The sequence below is a fragment of the Candoia aspera genome, chromosome 2 (genome assembly GCF_035149785.1).
Source record: "Candoia aspera isolate rCanAsp1 chromosome 2, rCanAsp1.hap2, whole genome shotgun sequence".
Lineage (NCBI taxonomy): Eukaryota > Metazoa > Chordata > Lepidosauria > Squamata > Boidae > Candoia > Candoia aspera.
In genome coordinates, this window is record NC_086154.1 from 179,807,845 (window position 1) to 179,832,288 (window position 24,444).

At 39.9% G+C, this 24,444-nt stretch overlaps 1 protein-coding gene across 1 annotated transcript in view; it reads left to right on the forward strand.

The window, feature by feature from the left end:
• The window catches only part of RIGI (RNA sensor RIG-I), a 54,808-nt gene that overhangs the window by 28,226 nt on the left and 2,138 nt on the right, over nucleotides 1–24,444 (forward strand). Inside the window, exons 10-17 of the mRNA XM_063294991.1 lie at nucleotides 2,266–2,367; nucleotides 6,749–6,906; nucleotides 8,336–8,471; nucleotides 9,411–9,559; nucleotides 13,131–13,221; nucleotides 16,910–17,080; nucleotides 23,520–23,671; nucleotides 23,931–24,077. Coding sequence (XP_063151061.1) covers nucleotides 2,266–2,367; nucleotides 6,749–6,906; nucleotides 8,336–8,471; nucleotides 9,411–9,559; nucleotides 13,131–13,221; nucleotides 16,910–17,080; nucleotides 23,520–23,671; nucleotides 23,931–24,077 — 1,106 coding nt within the window. The remainder of the gene's footprint in view (nucleotides 1–2,265; nucleotides 2,368–6,748; nucleotides 6,907–8,335; nucleotides 8,472–9,410; nucleotides 9,560–13,130; nucleotides 13,222–16,909; nucleotides 17,081–23,519; nucleotides 23,672–23,930; nucleotides 24,078–24,444) is intronic.

Sequence of the window (24,444 nt, forward strand, 5' to 3'; positions counted from 1 at the left end):
CACTTACTGACTGCCTCACTTAATGACTATTTGAAGTTATGACAGTGTAAAAGATAGCTTTGTGACAAATCCTCACATTTATGACCATCACAGCATCCCGCAATCATGTGTTCACCTGGCTTGCAACAAGCAGTGTTAATAGAGAAGGCGGAAGTAAAATCGAAAGTCATGGTCATATGATGATTTGCTTAATGACCATGATGATTCAACAACGGAAGGGGAAGTAAGGTTATAAGCCTGTTGCGGTAATGTGATTTTCTGCTTAGCGACCACAGCACTTAGCGATGGAGTTGCCGGTAATTAATACTAAGTTGCACTTTTTTTTTTTTTGGTAATGAAGGAAATATACTGACATCATACAACTGTATTTGACTCACATTTCTCACTGCTCCAAACAGATGTGGGGGATGGCCAGGGAATGATCTGGTCTCAGTGTATCTGTGCTTCAGATTGGATTGCTTTCCAGACACGCTCATTTTAATAGTGTTGTTGAGACTTGATACTGGGGATGAACTGCCATAGAAGCCATCTCTTGGTGAGATGAACCCACAATCTGTTATCCCATTCTGGAGAGCCATAGTGGATGTACTGTACTTTATAACAATTTAAGAGTCCTGATGGGCGGACTAAAGGAACAACTGTGTAGTATCCTGTTTGGTGCTGTGACCAGATGCTTTCATGAAATATCCCTGGGGTAGAAGTTGGGACACAGCTGAACTCAATAGAGAGCTGTTTATCTAGCAAAGGTCCAGGAAGACTGAAAGTTTTCTCCACTTGTCAACTGAAGTTCATTCCTTATAGCTAGACTAGTTCCTGCTACTGGGTAGGGACTTTCTCCAGAACAGATGTTTCCTTCTGAATAGACTGTTAGCAATGGAGTGATTTTGCTATCAAGCTACCTCTGAATTTTCCACAAGGAGAATTGAGATGGCATTCCTGATGTACTCTTGTGGTAGAAGCTGCCAAACTGCAGGTTCCTTCAGGAGTTTCAAAGTGGGGCTTTCTAGAAGTGTGCAAAACATGCCAGCATGTTGAGCTGGAAACACCCTGTTTCAAGTTCAAAATGTCTTGTCTTGAGTTTAGAATGGATTATCCCAACTTTATCAGGAGTATTTCAACCAATCCCATTTGGAACTCAGAACACTTCTAGATGGTCAGGACAGCATGAGAATGCTCCTGGTGAAATTGGAACAGTTTGTTTGAACCTCAGAGAAAACTTTTTCGACTTGAAAGGAGTTATTTTCAGCACAAACCATTTTTATGGTCATCCATTTGTCAGCAATTCTGAGCAGTTAAAATCCCTAATAGAAGACAGTCATACCAGGACAAGATAATATCTTAAATATAATTGAGCATACACATATTTCAGACTCAAAATACTTTGGGCTTTCCTCTGAAGGGGATTCTCCAATGGGACCTGGATCTGAGGGGATCCAGATGGCTTTTCCTGGAATCCCCCAAATGACAACCCTGTATTCTTCCCTTAGCAAGGGAGGCAGTGCTAGATGTCAACTGCCTGTCTTGTGGTAGAGATTGGACCACTTCCTCAGCTATAGCAGCTTTATATGCCAAGCTACTTTGGCACCACCCTTTACTTTTCTTCTAGCCAATATGTGGATATGAGCTGTGCAATACTTTGGCCTTGATTTGGAAGAGGTATTTCAGAATGTGTGGAAGCATGAATGATGTACTTACCTGCAACTCAGGAAGGGTTGTTAGGTTATAATTTAGGGTCATGGGGTGGCAGCTGGAAATGAATGAAGCTGCTTTGATGAGCCACTGATAGATGCTGGCTGAACCCAACCTGAAGCATTGTACTATCCTAATATTTCGAGCTCTCTCTCAAAGTAATATTCCATGAGTCTGATGGAGTAGAGTCTAGCCCCTGGAAGCTTATGCAAGGGTAAGTTATTATTTAAAGTGCTGCAAGATTCATTGAGTTTTGTTTGTTCAGCAGACTTAGGCAAGCTACCCCTCTAGAGCAGTTGCCTTTTGAAAATCATACGCTGTGAGCTTCCTACTGACAGGATCTCATGTAGTTTCAGGTGATGACACCTGCAATATACTTGATGGCTGGTATGCTGGGACTATAGTCATATCTCTGAAAGGCAAAAGTTGAAAAAAGCTAGTATAAGAAATAATTTCCCCACATTATAAGAAACTTCGTCTTTTCTTGGGCAAAGGACCTGTAATAGAGTTAGAATAGTTAAATGTCCAGGTAATAAATAACACACCCATAATGGCAGTTTCTTTTTCTTATTGCAGTTATTAGGCTTGTTGGGAATCGTCCACAAAATCGCTTTGTGGATATTATATCTCAGATGATGTCGAAAGCGGAGTACCTGGCAAGGCAGTTTTATTCTATTGGTAAGATGACGAAGATTGTTTGATGATGTCAGTTACATGCACCACTGATGTAACGTAGTTTTGTGAAATCATCACTGTTCTTCCTGTGGCCGGAACGAGCAGTCTCTCTCCAAGAGCTTCATTTTTTAAACAAGATGTGACACATACGTGTTCATATAGATACACACACATGTCTATACATAAACACACAATATCTTACCTTTAATCATTACATAGTACACCGTTCATCACAAAAAATATAATGTAGTTCACTGTACAGTATACGTCTGTAATAAAATAGACTGTCTTGTATACATAATACATAATTCCACAATGCATAATACAGCTGAATTCTCATTGCAAAACAGTATAAACTGCACATTAAAGTACACTATGCTGTATAATTCACATTACAGTTCAGTATGTTACAACCTAGTACTTATAATACACCGCCAAGCAAAACAGTCCAAGATTGTAATATTTGGTGATGTACAAAGCCGCTCACAAGGAGGAAGTTGCAGGCAGTTGACAGTGGCCAACGATGGACAGCAGAGAATTAGCACTGCAACAGGGAGCGGTTGTGTGCCTGGTGCTATTGATTGGACCAGATGGAGTGATGTATTGAGGGAAAGCAGCATATAACCTGACAGAAGAAAACACCTGGAATCTGCTATCTACCAGGCAAGCTACTGCTGCTTAAAGCGTTGCTGGTTGATAAGTTTTTTAAGTTTATTATATTTTCAAAGTATAGGTAAAACATGAAAAGATAGAAAAGGATTGGAAGAAAACGAAGGAAGGAAGAGACAAACTAAAAAAGTGCAGAAATAAATAGAAAAAGATACAAAAATAATGACTTCCGACTCTGTACAGCAAAGATATACATAGAAAATGCATCAATCTCTTACTCCAATTTTAAGTATAGTAAACGTTATTTCTGTAATCCATTTCATCTTAATAATCAAAATTCCTAACATATCTTTTTTTTTTCAGTTAAAGACAAAAAACCCAAAAACAATTTTTCACCAAAAATAAATTTAAACTAAATACTAACTCTCATCCCTATAATCAGTTTAGCCTTCTCTGCCAAATCCATTAAATTTATCTCATTATTTCCCTGATAACACCTTCCACCACTATACATAAAAATACTTACACTTATAATACAATCAAATGATTATTTAAAACAAAATGTTATAAGGGATAAATTCTATTATACGTTCAATTTAAAAACCTTTAAAGTTGCAATACACATCTCTTCCCAGTAGTTCTTAACATTCTTAAAAAAACAAGAAATACCTCACTTTATATATCTTAAAACCTACTTAACCTAAGTAGTATTTCCATTATCAATATAAATATTATCTGAAACAAAAAGAACAACCTGGGTATTCATCTTAATACCATAATCTGTACAAACCATAATAATAAGAATTTATCCCATCTCAAAAAAAAAGTAGAAAAATCTGTAACATCTCTTACTCTTATTCAAATAAAAATTCTCAACAATAAAATAGATAACTAATCCCAATACTTATATATTCACTATAAATGACAAAAGTGACATCAATACAGTATATATTATTACTAAACTATAAAAATACTAGTTTTATTAATATCCTTATCACCTAAAGTGAGGATAACAACTTAGGGAAATAATTCATCTTAATGATCAAAAAACTGTCCAAATAGACATATTTGAGATTTATCCCACCTCAGAATAAACCAAAACATTTATATATCTTAACTTTATAACTTTCCCCATTAGCTCCTCCATCTTTTCTTTCCATCCTAAAACCCCCAAATTCTCTTCTAGGACCTTCCACAATTTTAAAACTTTTCTTCAAGCTCCAGCAATACAATCTTACCTATTTCTCTTTCTAGATCCAATTCTCTCTTCCAACTCCAACAGAACAATCTTTTCCATTTCTCTTTTTAACTCCAAATCTCTAATCTCCATCTTTTTCTTTGAAAAATCCACTTTATCCTTTGACTATTTAACAACACCTTCAATTTTTTCCAACTGTTGATCCGCTTTGGTCTCCAGTTCTTCTGAGATACAGTATATCTATTCTTCAAATATTGAATAACTTTGAGAATAAACTCCCCAAAAATCAATTTGAATTCTTCCATGTTTCACGGCAATAATCTATGGCGCCCTTTAATGTCCCAGAATATCCCACATAAAAATAAACTCAGTTTGGAAAGTGAAAGGTATTTCAAAGGAAAGAGGAGAAAGGTATCCAATCACTGTTGTTTACACAACTAAACCAATCAGTATATGGGAAATAATAAAAAAACTTTCCCACAGAAACACAAAAAGAAAAAAAGGCAGATTTCAGCTCTACAAACACAGATTCACCAAAAAAGGGAAATCTTCAATAATCCATAAAATTTGACTTGCTTCTACAAAAGGAAAAAAAAAAACGGACAGCAATCTCCACTTCGGTTTTTTGCAATCTATACAAAGCTCAAATTTCCAAGGGTAGTAGACAAGAAACACTAAAATACCAAACAGTAGGGAATACAGATGGTCCTCACTTAACAACCAGTTGTTCAGCAACCATTCAAACTTAAGACGGCACTGAATGAGTGGTACTTAGGATTGGTTCTTGTACTTAGGACAGTTGCAACATCCCTACAGTCATGCGATCGTGATCCAGGTGCTTGACAATTGGCTTGCAATTATGTCGCGGTGTCCTGAGGTCTCGCGATCTCCATTTGTAGCCTTTGCCAGCTTCCTACAAGCAAAGTCAATGGGGAAGCTGGCAGGAGGTCACAAATTGTGACCATGTGATGTTGCACTTAAGGGTGGCATGGGATTCACTCAACGATGGCTTTATGACTGCGTCCCAAGTACCATCTTTAAGTGAGGACTACCTGTAAACAATATCTAAAATAACTCCAAATAGATACTGCACAATGAAGGACATAATAGGGAGTACAACAATACACAACAGAAGAGAATGGACAATATAGTGTTAATTGTAACACAGACGCACTGTGGACAATGCAGCATTTATTTTATTTACAGTATTTATATGATTTATATGGCCACCCCTCTCACACAGGTATACAAGAATTAAAAACACCGAAACACACAACATTCAGCCCCTGGTGCCCGAGGATGAACAATCCTATTCACAAAAAAGCCACACTGATAACAGCAGAGATCACCTAACTTCATCCAAATGCCTAGGGAAACAACCAGGTCTTTGGTGCTTTATGAAAAACTAACGGGGTTGGGGCCATCTGAATCTCTGGGGGGATGCTGTTTTCCAGCAAACAGCAGACAAGACTTTCTCAGACCTGTGCAATGGACCATATTACTGTGCAAGTTGGTAGACAGTACACAAGGGAATATAACACGGTGGGGTAGAAATAAGTCACTCAGAATGGAAGATAATATATGGCAGGCAAAGCAAAATGCAAAACAATTCACAGTATCAGTTAACAGTACAGAGTAATATATATTGATAAACCACAGAATGGTATATAACCACATGAAAGAACACAGTACAATACATTATAAAACACAAAGCTCAAAATCTGAAGGACCACCTCTCCCCTAACATAAAAACCCAGCCCATTAGATCTGGCAGAGAAGGCATGCTGCAGATACCATCTGCGAGGGACCTACATTTGGTGGATCCCAGGTGGCGGGCCTTCTCTGCCCTGGCGCCCGCCTTATGAAACATCCCCCCCCCCGCACGATATTAGGTTAGCGCCATCCCTTTTGTTTTGGAGGTCCCTCAGGACCTGGTTATGCTTGTGGGTCCTAGGGAACCAGAGACTTGTCTAGATAGCTCCACTATTGAGGTGGATGTACTCATTCTCTCTCTGCTTGGGGTTTGTATATATTTTGGTTTTAATTAATATCTATTTTAATGTTGATTTTTGTATTTTTAAATGCCTGTTTTATTTATACATACATACATACATGCATGCATACATACATACATACTGTTTTTAATTGATTATTGTATGCCACCCAGAGTCACTTCTCATGAGATGGGCAGCTATATAAAGTTGATTGATGAATGAATGAATGAATGAATGACAATATGGTAGAAGACTCCATGCCACACAGTGCCCTATGTGTGATGTAATGTGTACAGCGTTTCATTATTTCTGTAACAAAGGTTATGGGTGGCAAACGAGGATAAAAGTACCATTATCAAATCAGTTTAAAGGAAGAAAAAAGACAAAATCAAGGCCCCAGTTTAAAAAAAATTATATCATAAAGCACACACGACCAGGCCAGAACTCATTAACATCCAGGTCTTCATCACCTTCGCCAAGGCCACTGTGCAGTATGATGTGATACAGACCATATGTTCTAGTCCGACATACGTAGCGCAGGACTACATTCCATACATATTTTTTATCTTTCCTCCTCCATTAGATGCCTTGTCCGAAATGACGAATCAGGGTTATGGGACCCAGAAATATGAGCAGTGGATAGTTGATGTGCAGAAGAAGACTGTGGTGTTACAGATGCCAAACAAGGAAGAAGAAAGCCGAGTCTGCAAGGCTCTTTTTATTTGCACAGAGCACCTCCGGGTGGGTAACATCTCTCTCCTTGGAAACCAGCCGTTTTCCCTTGCCGTGTTGCGCCGTTGCCCGAAGCTGGCTGGGGAATTCTGGGAATTGAAGTCCGCACAGCTTAGAGTTGCCAAGGTTAAGGAACCCTGCCTTAAAGGCTGGCATTAGCGTAGTCAACAGTGTAGTAGTGCACCTCAGTTTGTTTATGAGAGTCAGATGGTTGGGCCAAGAGCCAGTACATGTAAACACCCTGTTCAAAATGACTGTGCTGCATTCTGGATTGTTTTGCTTATTGTCAGGCATTTCTTTCAATGGCACCTCAAAACACTTTAAAAAAAAGTCTGCCTAAAATGAGCAATCCCAGTCTAGTGAATTGGAAGGGTCTCACATTTGAAATGCTGCGTTTCGAATTCAAATCAATTGCTCCATGTTTGAAAGAGGCTGCTTTGATCTTTCACAGTGTGTCCAAACGTGAAAGAGAATGTTTTGAACTTGACATTTCCAGACTTACTGAACCAACTTACTTCAAATGATTCAAGTTTGAAATATGTTGCACATTACTACAGGTAGTACTTGGGTTACGACAGCAGTTGGGACTGGGAACTCTGTTGCTAAGTGACAAGGTTGTAAAGCACAATGTCATGTGACCATATTGCTTAGCAATGGCAATTCCACAGTCCCTGTTGCTGTTGTTAAACAAGGATTGCACAGGTTGTTAAATGAGGATCTCATGTGATTGCGACTTTTAACTTCCTGCCAGCTTCCCTGCTGACTTTGCTTGTGGGAAGCCAGCAAGGGACATCAGAAATCATGATGATGTGACCACGGCTCACTGCAACATTGTAATCGTGAGCCAGGCATCGAGTACCCAGATTACAATCATGTAATCATGGGGACACTGTGATGACTGGAACTCCAAAGAGCCTTCCTAAGTCCCCCTTGTTCAGCACTGTCATAACTTTGAATGGTTGCTGAATGAATGATCGTAACCTGAGGACTACCTGTAAGCTCACATTGTTCAAAGTAACCTTGGCTTGATTTCAAAATCCCTCTTCAGGCCTCCAATTAAAACCAGTCTTGCATTCAACAGCAACCTTGCTGTTTAGGAGGGAAAAAGAACAGAGAGAAATATGTCAGAAAGAGAAAAATGAATTGCAGACAGGAGATGAAAGGTATGGTCTTTCTCTTACTTACTTATTATGCACCTATCCCCTTGGATGATTGTCTTATGGGAAGGCCATCCTTAGAAAAAAAATAAAAATGCCTATTCTTGACCTACAGAAATCTTGAGATGCATTCATCAGAAGATAGAATATATTGTAAGAATATGATTCCCAGCTAGTCAAAATAAGGATTATTTTCCCTCTTTCTCTCATGAGCTTTGCTCAGAATAATGAAAGGATAAAAGTGTGGTATAAAAACAATGTAAATAATCTTTTTACCATAGAGATACAATGATGCCCTGATAATCAATGAAGATGCCCGAACCAAAGATGCTCTGGCTTATCTGAAGGATTTTTTTGAGGATATGAAAATTGGCGAGTTTGATGAAATTGAACAGCAGCTGGCTTCAAATTTTGAAGGTGCTTCATAAAAAATGTGCTTCCATATCCATGTTGCTTCGATGGGTAAAACATCTATCAATACCAGCAGAGAAACTTGACTTTCAAAATCCATTAGAAGCCATACACCACAGTACACAGCATAATCATCTTGTATTCTAGTAATACTTAAATCCACAAACAATACTAAGTAAACAAAGGAGCAAATCAGAGGTTTGAATCCTGTAGCATCATAATTGATGGATTTGTAACATGATCTTAAGTTTATTTTGGCTTCTGTTGGAGGTATAAGTAGCAAGGGTTTAAGCTCATTTAATGCAAGGCATCATTATTGACAGATGTCAACCAAATGCAATTGTATATATTGAGAATAAAGGGCTGGTTTTGAATAAAATAGGAAGTTGTTACATGGGCTGCCTAATTTCATCATTTTCAGGTGCAAGTTTGTATGGCTGATTGCTGCTATATTACCAATTATTTCCTTGTAACATAAAAAGCAGGCATGTTAGGGAAAGGCTACTGTAGCTTTGCAGTAATAACAATTTTTAAAACTCACATTATTAAGTGAGTATTAAGTGATCTCCCCTACTGCATACTCGCATCACTGAGAATTGGGAAACGTGGCACAGACCAATGCTAAAGAAGGAAAAAAGGGAGAAAAAAGAAAAAGCAAGTGAATAAAGGAGATACCCTGTAACAAGAGAATTGACAAAACTTTCTCATAAGCCCATTCTGAGAATTTAAAAAACCTGATGGATACTACCCTGGATGAAAGGTGAAATGCAAAATTATTGTGGGGGATTTTTGAATCCTTTAGAGATGTGAAAAGGTGTATGTGTACCTGTGTAAACAAGTACAATAAAATGTAATTACTTACCTGTATGATGCTACGTTATGGTTTTGTAGGGAAGGTGTCTTTTTCATATACGCCTCCTTAGATAATTGCATTTTTTCCCCCAGTTAATTTGCCAGAGCTCACTGCTGCTTCCCAGGATGAATCCAGTGAAAACCCCAAATTGGAAGACATTACAGAGATCTTGGGAGAGGCATATCACTTCAACCCTGAAACACGCACTATCCTCTTTGTGAAGACAAGAGCACTGCTAGCAGTAAGAAACTCCTCAAATATAGAGGAAGCAGGGTTTTTTTCCTGTTTTCTGTTATGTGTGGGTTAATATTTAAAGATCAGCTTGCCTGTGTTTTGACATGGGTGGGGAATTTCCTCTGGATTGGGACCAACACGCATTCTCCTAACCAGCTGGTAAACTACTGAAAGTCTTCTGCTGACTTGGTGAAGAAAGGATAGGGTCATAAGAATTATGAGAAAGGGTAGGGCCAATTTCATAAGAAAAGGTAGGGTCAATTCCTTGACATCCCCCCCCCCTTTTTTTTTGCTGTTATGGTGCTGATGGTGAAAAAAAATACTGTATAATAATAACAATATCAACAATATAAGTTATTTAGTATATTGAGTTTAATCATCTGCTTAGTCCAGTAACCCAGCTGAAAATATCCCAGACCCAAGCAAGTGGCTTTTCCTCCATTTGAGACAACCAATGAAGAAGGAGACCCCTATCTTTGTGAGAAATTGGCTCCTCTTTTGAAGTGCTTTTAATGTTAGGAGGATTGTCTAATAATTGGACTCTGATTTCCTATAACTTAAATCCATGATTCAGAGACCTGCACTCTGGAACAAGAGGAAATGGGTCCTATCCTTCTGTGTGACTTCCATTCAGGTATTTGAAGAGTGCTATAATTTCTCTCCTCCGTCATCTTTTTTTATGACTAACCATGTCCAGCTCCTTCATCTCTCTTCACAGGTCTTAATTTTGAATACTCTGATCATCCTCACTCTTGTTCTCTGAAACACTTGTTCTTCAAGGGTGGTGCCCAAAACTGAACACGGCACTTAGGGTAGCTCTCCACAATGCAGAATAAGATGAAGTGATTTGGAAATGGCATTAGGCTGCTGATGTAGCCTAAAATTGCATTTGCCTTGCTGGCAGCCACATTACCCTAAGGCACATAACCAAGTTTGCAATCAGCTATTCCAAGATCTTTTTCACAAGTACTAAGTCAAGTGTTTCTGTCCTGTCTTGTATTGTTGATTTTGTTTCCTAAGTGAAGGACTTTGCGCTTTTCTCTGTTAAATTTCATTCTGTTATTTTCAACACATTTCTTTCAGGGTATTATCTATTCTACCCAGTTGTGCATCATCTGCAAAGTTAGGAAGCATTTTGTCCTCGTCTTAATCTAAATCATTGAAGAAACGATTGAAGAGTGGCACCCCCAGGACGGATCCTTCTGACACCTGATGTAGCATTCTTTGAGCCACAAATGCTTAACAAGCTTGTCACTGGGTACTGTGATAAATGTTTTGCTGAAGTCAAAATATATTATGTTTGCATTTAAGTAATTAATATAAATCAGTTATGGAAGTTACTTTGATCCAAAAAAACTAATTAAAATGAGCCTGGCAAAATTTGTTCTTAATCAAAACCATGCTGACTTCTAGTAATTACTGCTTTTTTTCACTGTGCTGAATAATTAGTCTTCTTACAATCTGCTTTTCAGTCTTCCCAGGTATCAGTATCAGATAGACCAACCTGTGGCTTGTCAGATTTTACTTCTTTTTGACATTTGGTCTTATCTGGCACTTCAGTTCTCCAGAATTTCTCTTGGGATCATTCATAAGTATTCAACTAGATAGTCAGTTAATTCCTTCAGTACTCTTGGATGCAATTAATCTGATCCTGAAAATTTAGGTAAAGGTAAAGGTTTCCCTCGACGTAAAGTCCAGTCGTGTCCGACTCTAGGGGGCGGTGCTCATCTCCGTTTCTAAGCCGTTAGAGCCGGCGTTGTCCATAGACCCGTCCGTGGTCATGTGGCCAGCATGACGACACGGAACGCCGTTACCTTCCCGCCGAAGCGGTACCTATTGATCTACTCACATTTGCATGTTTTCGAACTGCTAGGTGAGCAGGAGCTGGGACTAGCAACGGGAGCTCACCCTGTCGTGCGGATTCGAACCGCCGACCTTCCGATCGGCAAGCTCAGCAGCGCAGCGGTTTAACCCGCAGCGCCTCCGCGTCTCCCTGGAAATTTACATTCATTCAAATTAAAGAGACATTCCCTGATCACATTTCCATCAAGCTTCAGTTTTATTCCTTCATCTTTCTGTTCACAATTTCTTGTTGGAGAAAACTGAATCAAAATGGTTCAGTACCTCTGCCTTCTTTTGTTACTTTATTAGCATTTTGACTTCTTAATTGAATTGCTGCATTACTGATTCTTTTATGTTGAACTGAATGATGCCTTTTTTGTTATTCTTAGCATCCTTAACCAATCTCAGCTCATTTTGAGATTTTGGTTTCCTTACATCAGCTGTAGCATTCCAAGCTATCTGTCTTGCTCTTTCTTACAGAGGCATCCCTCTGAAAACAAGAAAAGATAATTTGGGAAATGGAAAATATCCTGTGCCTATCTGTTTTTGTTTTCAAATCTTTATTATATAATGTCACATTCATTTCTTTCACTAACCTCCATTTTTCTCCTCATTGGAATAGTTTACAATTGTGCTATTAATGTTTCCTTCTTTAGGAATTTCCACCCATCTTTTCCTATTAGCTTCTCTTGTTACGGTAGTCTGCTTACTGCTCTGAATATTAAAATCTGCCTTTTTGAAGTCCAAGATACATTGTTGACTATGCTCAGCTTTAGTTTCCCTTAAAATGAAGAACACCAAAACATACACTTCCTCAATCAAGCCTTCCTTGTTGATGTTGTTGTTAGATATTGTACTGCATGCTGGTCTTTTATTGTGTTTGGTCTTGGACTGTAAATAAATTTTGAACATTATTATTATTATTATTTGTCAACCACCTTACTATCCTAAGATGAAAAGAGGTAGAAACATAAATTGCAACTGGGATGCAAACATAAATTTGCATCCCAGTCATCAGGTTGACCCTGCTTTCAAAATTAATTGAGAATATGTTCAAAATGAAATTCCAGCATCATTTAAGGTCCTAAAATGAAGTTGTTCTCCTTTGGTTTGATCAAACTGAAATGCTGAATGTTAAAGTGCTTGCATCCCTCAGCAGAAAGCACAGCTGTGGTCAGCTGGTGAACATAGTGCTTCTTGGTGCACTGAGGATTTTGAGTTATATTTATACCCTCGCAGGTGGTATCTGTCCAAATAGCCCAAAGCACTATTTGCATAGTCCTAGACCAGTGTGTTCTCCTGATAGGTTTATTCTCTTTCATTTTCAAATTCAGTACAGTAATGATTTGCTGTTGGTCAGGCTAGTGTGTAAACACAGTAATTACAGATGATAGTGGAAGAGCTGCCTCAAGGACAAGTGACGGTTTTCTGACCTGATATTTTGGCCAAACCTCTATTGAATTCCCAATCTGAAGCACAGCTGGACTGAAAGACTCTTTGGGTCAAGCCTAAAGACTATGTATGCTAATTACTAAAGCTATTTCCCAAAGATCTGTGGTTATATACAAAGGGGCAGGGCTTTATTTGCACAGTCATGCCAGCCATCTTGAATTTTTGTTGTCCCCCCACCCCGCCCCCAGATCTCCCTGCCAAAGGACGGCACATCTTTTGAAAGTGAGCAGGATGAAGCTTAGATTCCTATTACCACAAACTCTGAGTTCATATTAATTTTATAGGCATTGAAGAATTGGATAGAAGAAACACCTGAACTTCAGCACCTGAAACCAGAGGCACTGATGGGACGTGGGAAGAGAAGCCATTGTACAGGTAGGGGGCCTTGTATTGGATGGACTGTATAGGTTGGGGAAGGGTGGTGTGCTGCTGAAAATCATGATAGCTAAAATGTGAAATTATATTCCAATATGAAACAAAAGTTTCCTACACAAAAATTGGTGTGAAAGGTCCCCTGTGCAAGCACCAAATCATGTCTGACCCTTTGGAGGGATGCTGCTTTTGCGACGTTTTATTGGCAGACTATAGCGGGGTGGTTTGCCATTGCCTTCCCCAGTCGTCAAAAACTACCCAAACCTAAATTCTGCATATCTTCTATCCAACTATTTTTTAAGAAATAGCAAAACCATAGTTTTTGAAATCAAGAATCTAATGTATTATTTGTATACGTTTTCAGTGCTTAACAAAATTTGAATTTCAGAGAAACCATTAAAACAATTCTGAACTATTTATTCCATTACATCTCTCAAAATATATAAAGGTAAAGATGCCTCAACTAGACCCTGGTTGCTACTTCTTGACAGGGGTATGGATAAAGAAGCATTAATCTAACATTGGGTTCATTGTGTGCAATGTAGTAGGCTAAGGATACACCGCATAAGCGCTGGTTCTGCTTTTGCTCAGGGCTGCCCAGCAAGCTGCCAATGCTTTGCTGGGAGCTCTGTGTACACTGTTTTATTGTTTGCATGCTAATAAAATTAGGTTGTATCTTCAAAGTAACTTGGTTGCTTTAGGTGAGCCAGGTTTTGGCCACAATTGATTTGTTCATTGATATTGATAACTTCTTTAAATGTAGAAATTCAGAATGGGGCTATGCAAGGAAAATTCTATTATATGATGGGTTTCTTAACACACAGATCAACCTAAAATGAAAAATTCTTTAAACGTTAAGTTGGTTGAGGTTAAGTAACAGGACAGTAGTCTTAGCTAGTAGTTGCTGTGATAGAAAAAATAATATAGTTTGAAAACTAAATATTTTGTTAACTCATAAAATTAACAAAATTTGGCCTCCTTTGACATGGTCCACTTTATGTTGTCCTACTGACTTCTAATAGAAACGTTTTAGCTGATAAACACAGTGCCATTTATCAGGAATTCTCTGAAACTAGTTGAGCTTCTATGTGATGAAATGCGAGTGTGTCTTCAGGGGATCATAAGCAGAACATTAATGTAGTTGTAAAAAAAGCAAATGCCATCTTAGGCGGCATCACCTAGTATAGTGTACCATATCATATACTAACAAAACTATAGTATCAAGATCAGGAGAAATCATTTTACTTCATTTTTTCACACCGAGAATTTTCCATCCATTTCTGGGTTTAAAATGTCATTGGCAAACTGGAAGGTTTCCAGTGTAGAGTGACCCAAACAATATGGGGCTTGGAAGGGACCCTAACAAGGAATGGCTGGAGTTAGAAGGTAAGTTTAGCTGGAGAACAGAAGGTTGATTAGAGACAGGGGAATTGTCTTGTCGGGTATCTGAAAGGCTGTCATGTAGTACGTGGTATAGAATTTTTGAGTGATTCCAGAAGACAGGACAACAAGCAATGGATTTAAATTACAAGGAAGTACATTTTGGTTGGATATCAATAGTTTTTCTAATAGTAACAGCTTTTTTATGTAATGGAACAGACTGACTCAAGAGCTGATAGACTCTGCTGAAGGCGTTGTAAAAGAAGCTGGATGTCTCTTTGTCAAGGATGCTGCAGTAGTGGATTACTGTGATGGGTTGGATTAGATGAACCTCAAGGCCCCTTCTATAGCTGGGTGTAATGATTGCCCAGCCCAAATACTCAGACTCACAAGTGATTGCTAAATGAAATCTGATTTATTTAGGAACTTAGGACAAATACAGAGAAAGCTGAGAATGAGCAAAAGCGCGCCAAATACAAACTTAAAACTCCTCCAGTGCACACGTGTCCCGCCCCCGTTACAGCAGCCCCGCCCGGTCCAGGTGCTAGCAAACGTCAGACGTGCTAGCCTGGGAAAGCAACCTTGAACATAACAAATAATAGGGAAACATTCCAAAGCAAAGCCAAGAGATAAGCAGTGCCATCCTCCCATGAGAGATGAAACACGCAACCAATTAATGACATGAGAAACGTTACGATGTCTCGGAGGCATTGAAACGGCGAACATGACATACCGCCCCCCCAAAAGAAAATCAGGGCCCCGGTTTCGTTGGATAAGCAGAGTGAAAACGGGCAACGAGGATAGGAGAAGCCACGTCTGGTGCCGCGACCCATTCTGGATGGGGAAAATGCTTCCAACGAACTAAATACTGCAACGTATTGCGAAGGCGTCTGGAATCTAAAATTTCTTTAACTTCAAAGTGTTGTTGCCCATCAATCATGATGGGGGTTGGAGGTGGAGGTTGGTCATTTCCCAATGGTTTTGGTACTTGCATTATTTTTTAGTTCTTTCTCTCAAGGGTCATTAATTTGCCAAAAGGTTTTTCACAGAGCCAATTGGAATTTATTTATTTAATTTGTTTTTATCCCACCTTTATTATTTTTATAAATAACTCAAGGCAGGGAACATACCTAATACTCCTTCCTCCTCCTCTTTTCCCCACAACAACCCTGTGAGGTGAGTTGGGCTGAGAGAGAGTGACTGGCCCAAGGTCACCCAACCAGCTTTCATGCCTAAGGCGGGACTAGAATTCATAGCCTCCTGGTTTCTAGCCCATGGCTTTCACCACTAGACCACACTGGCTCTCTGGAATGAACTGGAGAAGAAGAAAACCATTATGCAAAATATCCATATAGTGCTACATGTCTTATTTTTATTGAAAATTTCAGTTCTAAGTGGCAAATCAAGCTCAATGTGCTTGAATGTTCCTTCCCTTGCCTGCTGAGCACAGCAAAAGTGATGGGCTTTTGCTTTTAAATTAATCATAGCTCTCCCTGGATCTAAACTCAGGGAATGTGGTGTGGAATACTGTGATCATAAGGAACAAACCATATTCCCATCACCATGCCAATCTGATAAGACTCTCAAAACAATATGCTATGGTTAGTTCTGCCCTATAGAATGTTCTGCTCAGTTTCTCTTCCAACCAGATGAATGTATTTCAGCTTCTAGAAAACAGCCTTTCACAACTTTTTGACCCTGGAGGACCCCTTGAAATATTTTTCAGGCCTCGGGGAACCTCTGCACATTCAGGCTCAAATATAGGCCAGAAGTTACAAAATTATTATGGGTAGGCCTGTACATATGCATCAACAGTGTTCTTAAACTAAAAATAATGAAACTTACCTCTTTAATTTGAAGTTGCCTGAATTTGGAATAATTTTTAAATAAATTGTGATTTCCCAGGGAACCCCCAGTGACCTGGAACCACAGAAGCCTGGTTGAGAAACCCTGCTCTGTAATGTTTACAGCTAACCTATTTTTCTGGAAGAGATGTCAGGGTTTATGCAATGCGCTGAAGCTGTGCACCAGGCTGGTGGAAATATGACTCAGCCTGACCTCTCCCAAGGGATTCCAATAAGCATGGCTCCTACACTTTCAAGCATAGCTCTGCAACTTAAGAACTTGAAACCTGTGTGTGTGTTGTATTTTATGGAGCAGAGATTCTCAGGAAGCTGGGTTCTTGTATCGTGTACTTTTCCTTGAGCAGCCTTGGCAGAGCTGTGATAAGAACAATATTTGTGTCAGTGTGACTGACTGATTGTATCAATTCTTGGATACTCTGGTTTCTCCTCTATCACCTCTATTTTAGGCATGACCCTCCCAAATCAAAAAGGGATTTTGGATGCCTTTAAAACGAATGGGGACAGCAAGCTGCTAATAGCAACTTCAGTTGCTGATGAAGGGATTGATATTGCTCAGTGCAACCTGGTCCTGCTGTATGAATATACAGGCAACGTCATCAAAATGATACAAGTCCGAGGTAGGTTGGCAAATGTGCTCTGTGTGAATGTGAATGTAGATGTTTTAATTATATGGACTGAAGCTCATGCTTGTCCACCCTAGTATGAAATACTATCAAATGTGTAGCAATTCAATACACAATACTTCCTTGTGCCTATTATGCAAATGCAAAGTGCCTTTGATATTGGAGGCAGTATGTAAAGCTTAGAACCACTGTTGGACTGCTCCATGGATTTATCCAATCCAATTGCAGGTAGTCCTCAGTTAATGTCTGTAATTGGGACCAGCAACTCCATCCCTAAGCAATGCAGTTATAAAGCAAAAGATCACATGACTGCGCTGACTTACAGCGGCAGTTCCAGCAATTCCAGTTGCGGTCTTTAAGTGCAACATTGTGTGACTGCGACTTGTGACTTCCTGCTGGCTTCCCCATTGACTTGCTTGTCAGAAGCTGGCAGTGAAGGTTGCAAATGGTGATTATATGACTGCAGGACACTGTGACTGTCATAAATGCACACCGGTTGCCCAAATCATGATCACGTGACCATGGGGGTGCTGTGATGGCTGCAGCTTCAAGGACTGGTTGTAAGTCTTCTCGTTCAGCACCATCATAACTTTGAACAGTCACTGAATGAGTGATCGCTAAGCAAGGGCTATCTGTATTCCTTGTTTGGGTGTCAAAATTTAAAAATTACCTGGATAATTTTCAGTCAGCATTCATGCCTAGATGTGGAACTGAAATAGCTTTGGCCAATCTGGCTGATAAGCTTTGTAAGGATCTGGAGTGAGGGAGTATGCCCCTTTTGATCCTTTTAAATCCTTTCAGCAGTTTTCAGTGCCATCAACCACAGCATCTTTCTGTACTTCCTACAAGGGTTGGGAAGGGAGGGGAGGGCTTTTTCAAAGTAGCTCTGCTCTTCCCTGAGTGGATATCCTGCAGAGTGTATCTTTCTGTCTCCCCCATCTCCCACTTTTTAATATCTTCATCAGTCAATTCACTGAGGTATTGTCAATATCTTGATAATATTCTGGGCTGGGCTAATCTTGCTATGAAAGTCCTAAGGTTCGATGGGAAGAAACATATTGAATTACACTAAGATGGAGGTCCAAAAGCCATTTGGCCCCTTACCTGCTTTGGTTGTAATTCTGGATAGTGTAGTATTCCCCTTGAAGGAGCAGATCTGCAACTTGAGGGTCCTCCTAGACTTTATGGTCATTGCTTGGTAGGTAGGTAGAGGCCATCACTAGAGGAAGTCTCTGTCTGGTAATGCCAGTTGTGGCTTTACCTACAGGAGGTGGCCATGGCAACAATTATCCATGCCCTTATCATTTCCAGGATTAACTACTGCAATGTGTTGTATGTTGGGCTGCCTTTGAAGACTGTTTGGAAGCTACAGGATGAGCAAAATGCAACTGCTTGTTTATTGGTGGGTGAATGCCACCACAATCACACAACACTGCTGTTGCATGTGCTGCATTGGCTTCCAATAAGCTTCTGAGTATGTTTTTGACCTGTAAAGCCCTTCATGGTATCTTACTTTTGAAGCTCCAGGTCCTGAAAGAGAGCCAGTCCCTCTGGTATGCTTGTTCCAGGTGTGAGTGTGGGGAGGGGGGATCAGGAGACAATGCTTTTCAGTCTTCATTCTACCCTTCTGGAATAGCCACTCCTGGGAATTCAAATGGTGCCCTCCTTGATGGTGTTTGGGAAAGTAGTTAAAATAAAACTTTCTCACGCTTAATTTCTATCACTGGGAAAGTGGATGCTGGGAAAGGATTGATAGAATCTCAATGATTTTATGCAATGGTTCTGCTGAGTTTCATGGAAAAGTAGTAAACCACTGAGAATCCTTATGGAGTCAGTGGTGCATAAATATTGCAATAAATAAATGAAAATGGCTAAGAATTTTTCATTCTTGCTTGATATCACATGAGGTTGTAGTGCTCTTGCCCCAAACCATACAAGATACCAGGTAAGAACATCAAAAACCTCATATGAATTTTGATGTCCCACAGATATCATCCAGCTGAGACCCCCATGTGTCTTAATGCAAGAGGCACTGCACTCACAGCCTCTGGCTCAGAGGGTGGCCCTCAAAACTTTCAGTGATATACTGATCTGGACTAAAATTCCCAGAAATCATCTTATCAATGTGGACTTCAAAAGAAGCAGCTTACTACTTCTTCCTTCACATTTCTTTTCCTAGAGAAGTCTTTTTGTTTTACTCCTGAGTTTTTGCCATAACATTAGTTTTTGCTAAACCAACCTTGCCCCTTGTTTACAATGGTGCTTAAAAGTTCGTGAGCCCTTTTGAATTTTGAATTTTCAATATTTCTGCATAAATATGACTAAGCTTGATCTGTTCACCACACGTCCTAAACACAATTAAACAAATGAGTCAAAAACATACTTGCTAATATGTTTATTGAGGAAAATGATCCAAAGCTACTTACTTGTGTGTTCTTAAACTGTCTCCTTTCTCTGTTTCTGCAAAGTTGGAGAAGTACTGCCATAGTCCTGTTTTGACAGCTGGCAAGAGTATTCCAAGATTAAGGTCCTTCCTTTTCCTCAATTTATACTGCAATCAGTTTACTAAACTTTGTCTTCAGTTTTTTTTTTCCTTCTTTCCCAACACATCATTATGTCAGTTGTAATGCTGATTTGGGGCAAGTGGGTCACCCACATTCAACCCTGTGGGCAAAGGATACGGCAAGTTCTATGTACTGTGTTCATGTGATATTTTTCCCTTTGTTCAAGGAAGAGCCAGACATGACTGATACTTAAAAATTGTCTAGCTCTATAGCTGTAGTGTCTTTCTATAGGTAGTCCTCGCTTACTAACACTTGTTCAGTGACTGTTTGAAGTTACAGTGGTGCTGAAAAATAACTTTTATGACCAATTTCCTGGATTGGGAGGCCCTCCAAACAGTCACTCATGCCCTGGTCATCTCCCATATAGACTATTGCAATGTGCTCTATATGGGGCTACCCTTGAAGAGTATCTGGAAGCTACAACTGGTCCAGAATGCAGCCACGTGGGCAGTTAGGAGTACTTCAAGATCAGCACATGTGACACCACTGCTGCGTGAGCTGCACTGGGTGCCAGTTTGCTTCCAGGTCCAATTCAAGGTGTTGGTTATCACCTTTAAAGCCCTACATGGCATGGGGCCAGGCTACCTGAGGAACCGCCTCATCCCCATTACATCGACCCGCCCCACCCAGTCGTGCAGAGGGGGCATGTTACAGACCCCGTCTACAAGAGAATGTCATCTGGCAGGGTCCAGGAAGCTGGCCTTCTCTGCAGTGGCTCCTGCTGTTTGGAACATTCTTCCCCCGGAGGTAAGGCAAGCACCCTCTCTCCTGGCCTTCCAGAAAAAGTTAAAGACCTGGCTCAGCCATCTCATTTGGGGCGGGAAGGGGAGTAGTCATTCTTTGGGATGGCTGGTGCCTTAAAGTGGTCCTCATATATACATGAATTGAATTAGAACTTTTAACTGCCATCTGGATTCTATTTTATACTCCTATCTTGTATTTATATTTTATGTATTATTTATGGTCTTATTGTAGTTTAAATTTTTTAGCTTTATTGTAAACTGCGAGTGCCTCTTGCGGGGAGATGGGCAGTGGCAAAATTTGATAAATAAATACATTTATGATCATTTAAGACCTTCACAACATCATTTAGTTATGTGATCACCATCACAGTCAGTCCTGTTGTTGTTTTTTCCCCCTTGCAGAGCAGAGAGGTTGGAGAGGAACGGATTACAAGAGAGTAAGCAGGCACACAACAGGGAATACACATAATGTTTGCATAATGTGCTTGCAGCTGCTGGTGCCAGCGTGTTGCTTTCGATGTGTATTACCCATTATGTGCCTGCTTACTCTCTTGTAATCCCTTCCTCTCCAATGAATGTACATACAAACATTAATTCCCTTGTTGCTAATTATCCCAGTGCCAGTGTGAGTATTCCAAAGATTGGGGGAGTGGGGAAAAAGGGAAGTTGAAGTAAATTTGTTAGGCAAACAAAAGCTGAAGGTGTGAAACTGATTAGTCTTGTCAGTTCCTTTTTTTTAATAAGAATTTTATTAAGTTTCAAGCAAAGATAAAAGCTATGAAACAAAAAAAAAACTACAAAAAGAGGAAAAAAACTAAAAAGCTGTGAAAAACACAAGAGAATTTTTTTTCAAAGTTACAGAAAGATGTGATTTCCAACTTTTAACAGCAAGGCTATACAAAAATTTTCCATAATCCCTTTTTGTGTTTGTTCCGTTGTTAAGTCATGTCCGACTCTTCCTGACCCCATGGACCATAGCACACCAGGCCTTCCTTCCTCCACTGTCTCCTGGAGTTTACTCAAATTCATGTTCATTGCATCAGTGATGCTATCTAACCATCTCATCCTCTGCTGTCCTCTTCTCCTTTTGCCTTCAATCAATCCCTTACTCTTTATTAAACCAAAACCACATTATTTCTATAAATCATTCCACAATGACACATTATAAAAATCACTAAGTACAGTTACTCTCTCCCCTTATATTAAAGGTAAAGGTAAAGGTTTCCCTTGACGTAAAGTCCAGTCGTGTCCGACTCTAGGGGGCGGTGCTCATCTCCGTTTCAAAGCCTTGGAGCCGGCGTTGTCATAGACACTTCCGGGTCATGTGGCCAGCATGACTCACGGAACGCCGTTACCTTCCCGCCGAAGCGGTACCAATTAATCTACTCACATTTGCATGTTTTCGAACTGCTTGGTGTGCAGAAGCTGGGACGAGCAACGGGAGCTCACCCCGCCGCGCGGTTTCGAACCGCCGACCTTCCGATCGACAGCTCAGCGGTTTAACCCGCAGCGCCACCGCGTCCCCCTTATATTAAAAGAAAACAAATTCATATACACTTCCCCCTCCCTAAAGATAACATCTATTTAATTATTCCCTTCCTACTACTATTCTATACATTTCTGTCTACTATAATAAAAATCAAACTAAAAAGCACATAAATTGTCTATTATACTTAATAATACAACAATTTTAATGATCTTAATCTTAATAAACCCAGAAGTATCCAAATAGACATTTTTATACCTTATTAATCTTAATCCAAATCCTTAAACAAATAACATCAGCCATACCCTAAAAGCAATCCAGAAAAATATTCTTAAACCCATATCCCACTTCAAAATAAACCAGAGTGTTTACATAGCCCCACAATGTACACAGAGCTTTTTATTTAAAAAAATTGAACAGCCCAACTGCCCCCCTCAAAAACTCCGACTTCTCTTCAGAAAACCTCCCACACATAATACCCCCTTCTTTTTCATGGCATTCCTTCAGAAGATCAATTCCACTTGTGGCTTGCAAATCTCTCTCTCCCTTAAAATTTCTCCAACTCCACTATCCAATCTTCATCCGGCATTTCAACAGAAATGCCGATCTCACTCTTAGAAGAAACTTTTCTATGACTGTCGAATTCCTCAATTTCATCCACATCCCCAAATCAGATGACACATTTTAGACCTCGTATCTTCCACCATGTCCTGAATGTCTTGCCTAAAAACTTGATAGGAGTCAGAAAGAATCTGTTTAAAATCTTGGTGGAAGTCAGAGAAAATCTGTTTAAAATCTTCCATGTCTCAGGCAGTAGCTTATGGCATCCCCTAGGAACTTAACCAGCGAAAGTCAAAGATATGAAAAAGTTCTGAAATGTGTTTACACAAACAAAAGTGAGATACGTAGACAGTTCCCAAGAGAAAGTAGAAACAGAAAGCTGAAAGTTCAGATCAGCCAATTGAACGTGTAGGAAAAAGCTAATATCTTCAAATTTAGTACAAAAATAACAGGGAGACAGTTATTTACTCTCAATCTTCCTTAATATTTGGAGGGAAAACAAAGTCCAAAACTTAAAAAGGTTTTTTTTTAAAAAAAAATTAATCCCAAAAATAACGATAAGCACCAAGAGAACCCGCTTCTCCTTGCTGTAGAAAGCCTCTCTTAGGCTTTCTACAGCAAATATAAATTGGATGATTTAGAAATGGGGTGGCCGGTCTTAATGTCCCTTTAAGGCTACAGTGCAGCTTGGAAAATGGTGACATCCCAACCTCCCTGCTAGCTCTTACCAGTCGAACGCGAAATGCTGTTTGCGAATCTTCTGGCTGCAAGCAGCCATCTGGAGGACAGATGGGGTGATTCCAGATGTTTTCCTTTTTCCAGAAAAGCACTCCTGGGCTTCAGGAAAAACCTGCCTGAGCCCCCCCCCAAAATGCCACGTTGTCACCTCCACCTGCTGAGCCCCCAGGCACAGCTGTTCAGTCCGCCACGTCCCCTCTGGAAGTCAGTCTTGTCAGTTTCAAGCCAGAAAGCACAGTTGCAGTCACGTGATTTCCCATTTCGCGACTGCTTCGCTTAATGATGGAGTTGCCAGTGCCAATTGTCGCTAAATAAGGACTACTGTAATGTGCCATCTCCAGGTCGTGGAAGAGCAAAAAATAGCAAATGCATTCTTGTGACAAGCAAAAAAGAGCAGGAAGAGAAGGAGAGATACAATTTGCAGAAGGAGGAAATGATGAACAAAGCTATTGAAGTGGTGCAGAGCTTGGATGAAAAGATGTTTTTCCGTAAGGTGAGTGTGTTTTTGGTGTGGGTTTTTGAACCTCTCATTTGGGAGAAATTCTGTACCTTAGAGCTAGAGTTCTGTGATAAAGCTGAGCAAAAATCTGTTCAGGTGCAGACTGGTTGAAGCTGCTGGCTTCTGACTTTGTTTACTGCTATCATCGCTATTTCCAGGATGGGGGTGGGGAGGTGGGTCCAGGACAAGATTCCTGCACAGTCAAGAGAAGTTGGTGCCTTGTGACTTGAATTCCATCCTTCTCTACCCCCAGATAAACGAGTTGCAAAAGATGCAAAAACTGATACTAGATTCCAAGAAAAAACCAACGCAACCAAAACCCTGGATGAAGAATCGAGTCCTCTTGTGTGGCAAATGTAAGAAATATGCCTGCAGCACGGAGCACCTCCGGGTGATTGAGGTAACCTGCCATTGCTTCCTTCACGTCACTGTGAGTTTCCGTGTGGGAGATGTGTTGGAGGGCACAGATCAGCTACACCCCAGTTCAGTTGTGAACGAGGCCTGATTCCGTTCACATTTCTGATTTGAGTTTCAAGAAGAGCTGATTTGAGTCAATAAAAGATTTATCCATAGTCTGTAAATCAGGAAAGGATGACAGTGGCTGCATCTGCTTAATTTTTTGGCAGAGTAGAATGAAAATCACAGGGATGATAGAACCTTTAGAGCAGTGTTTCTTAAACTTTTTTCTCTCAGGACCCATCCCCACTTTTAAAAATTATGGAAGACCCCAAAAAAGCTTTTGTTTGTATGGGTTATATTTATCGATA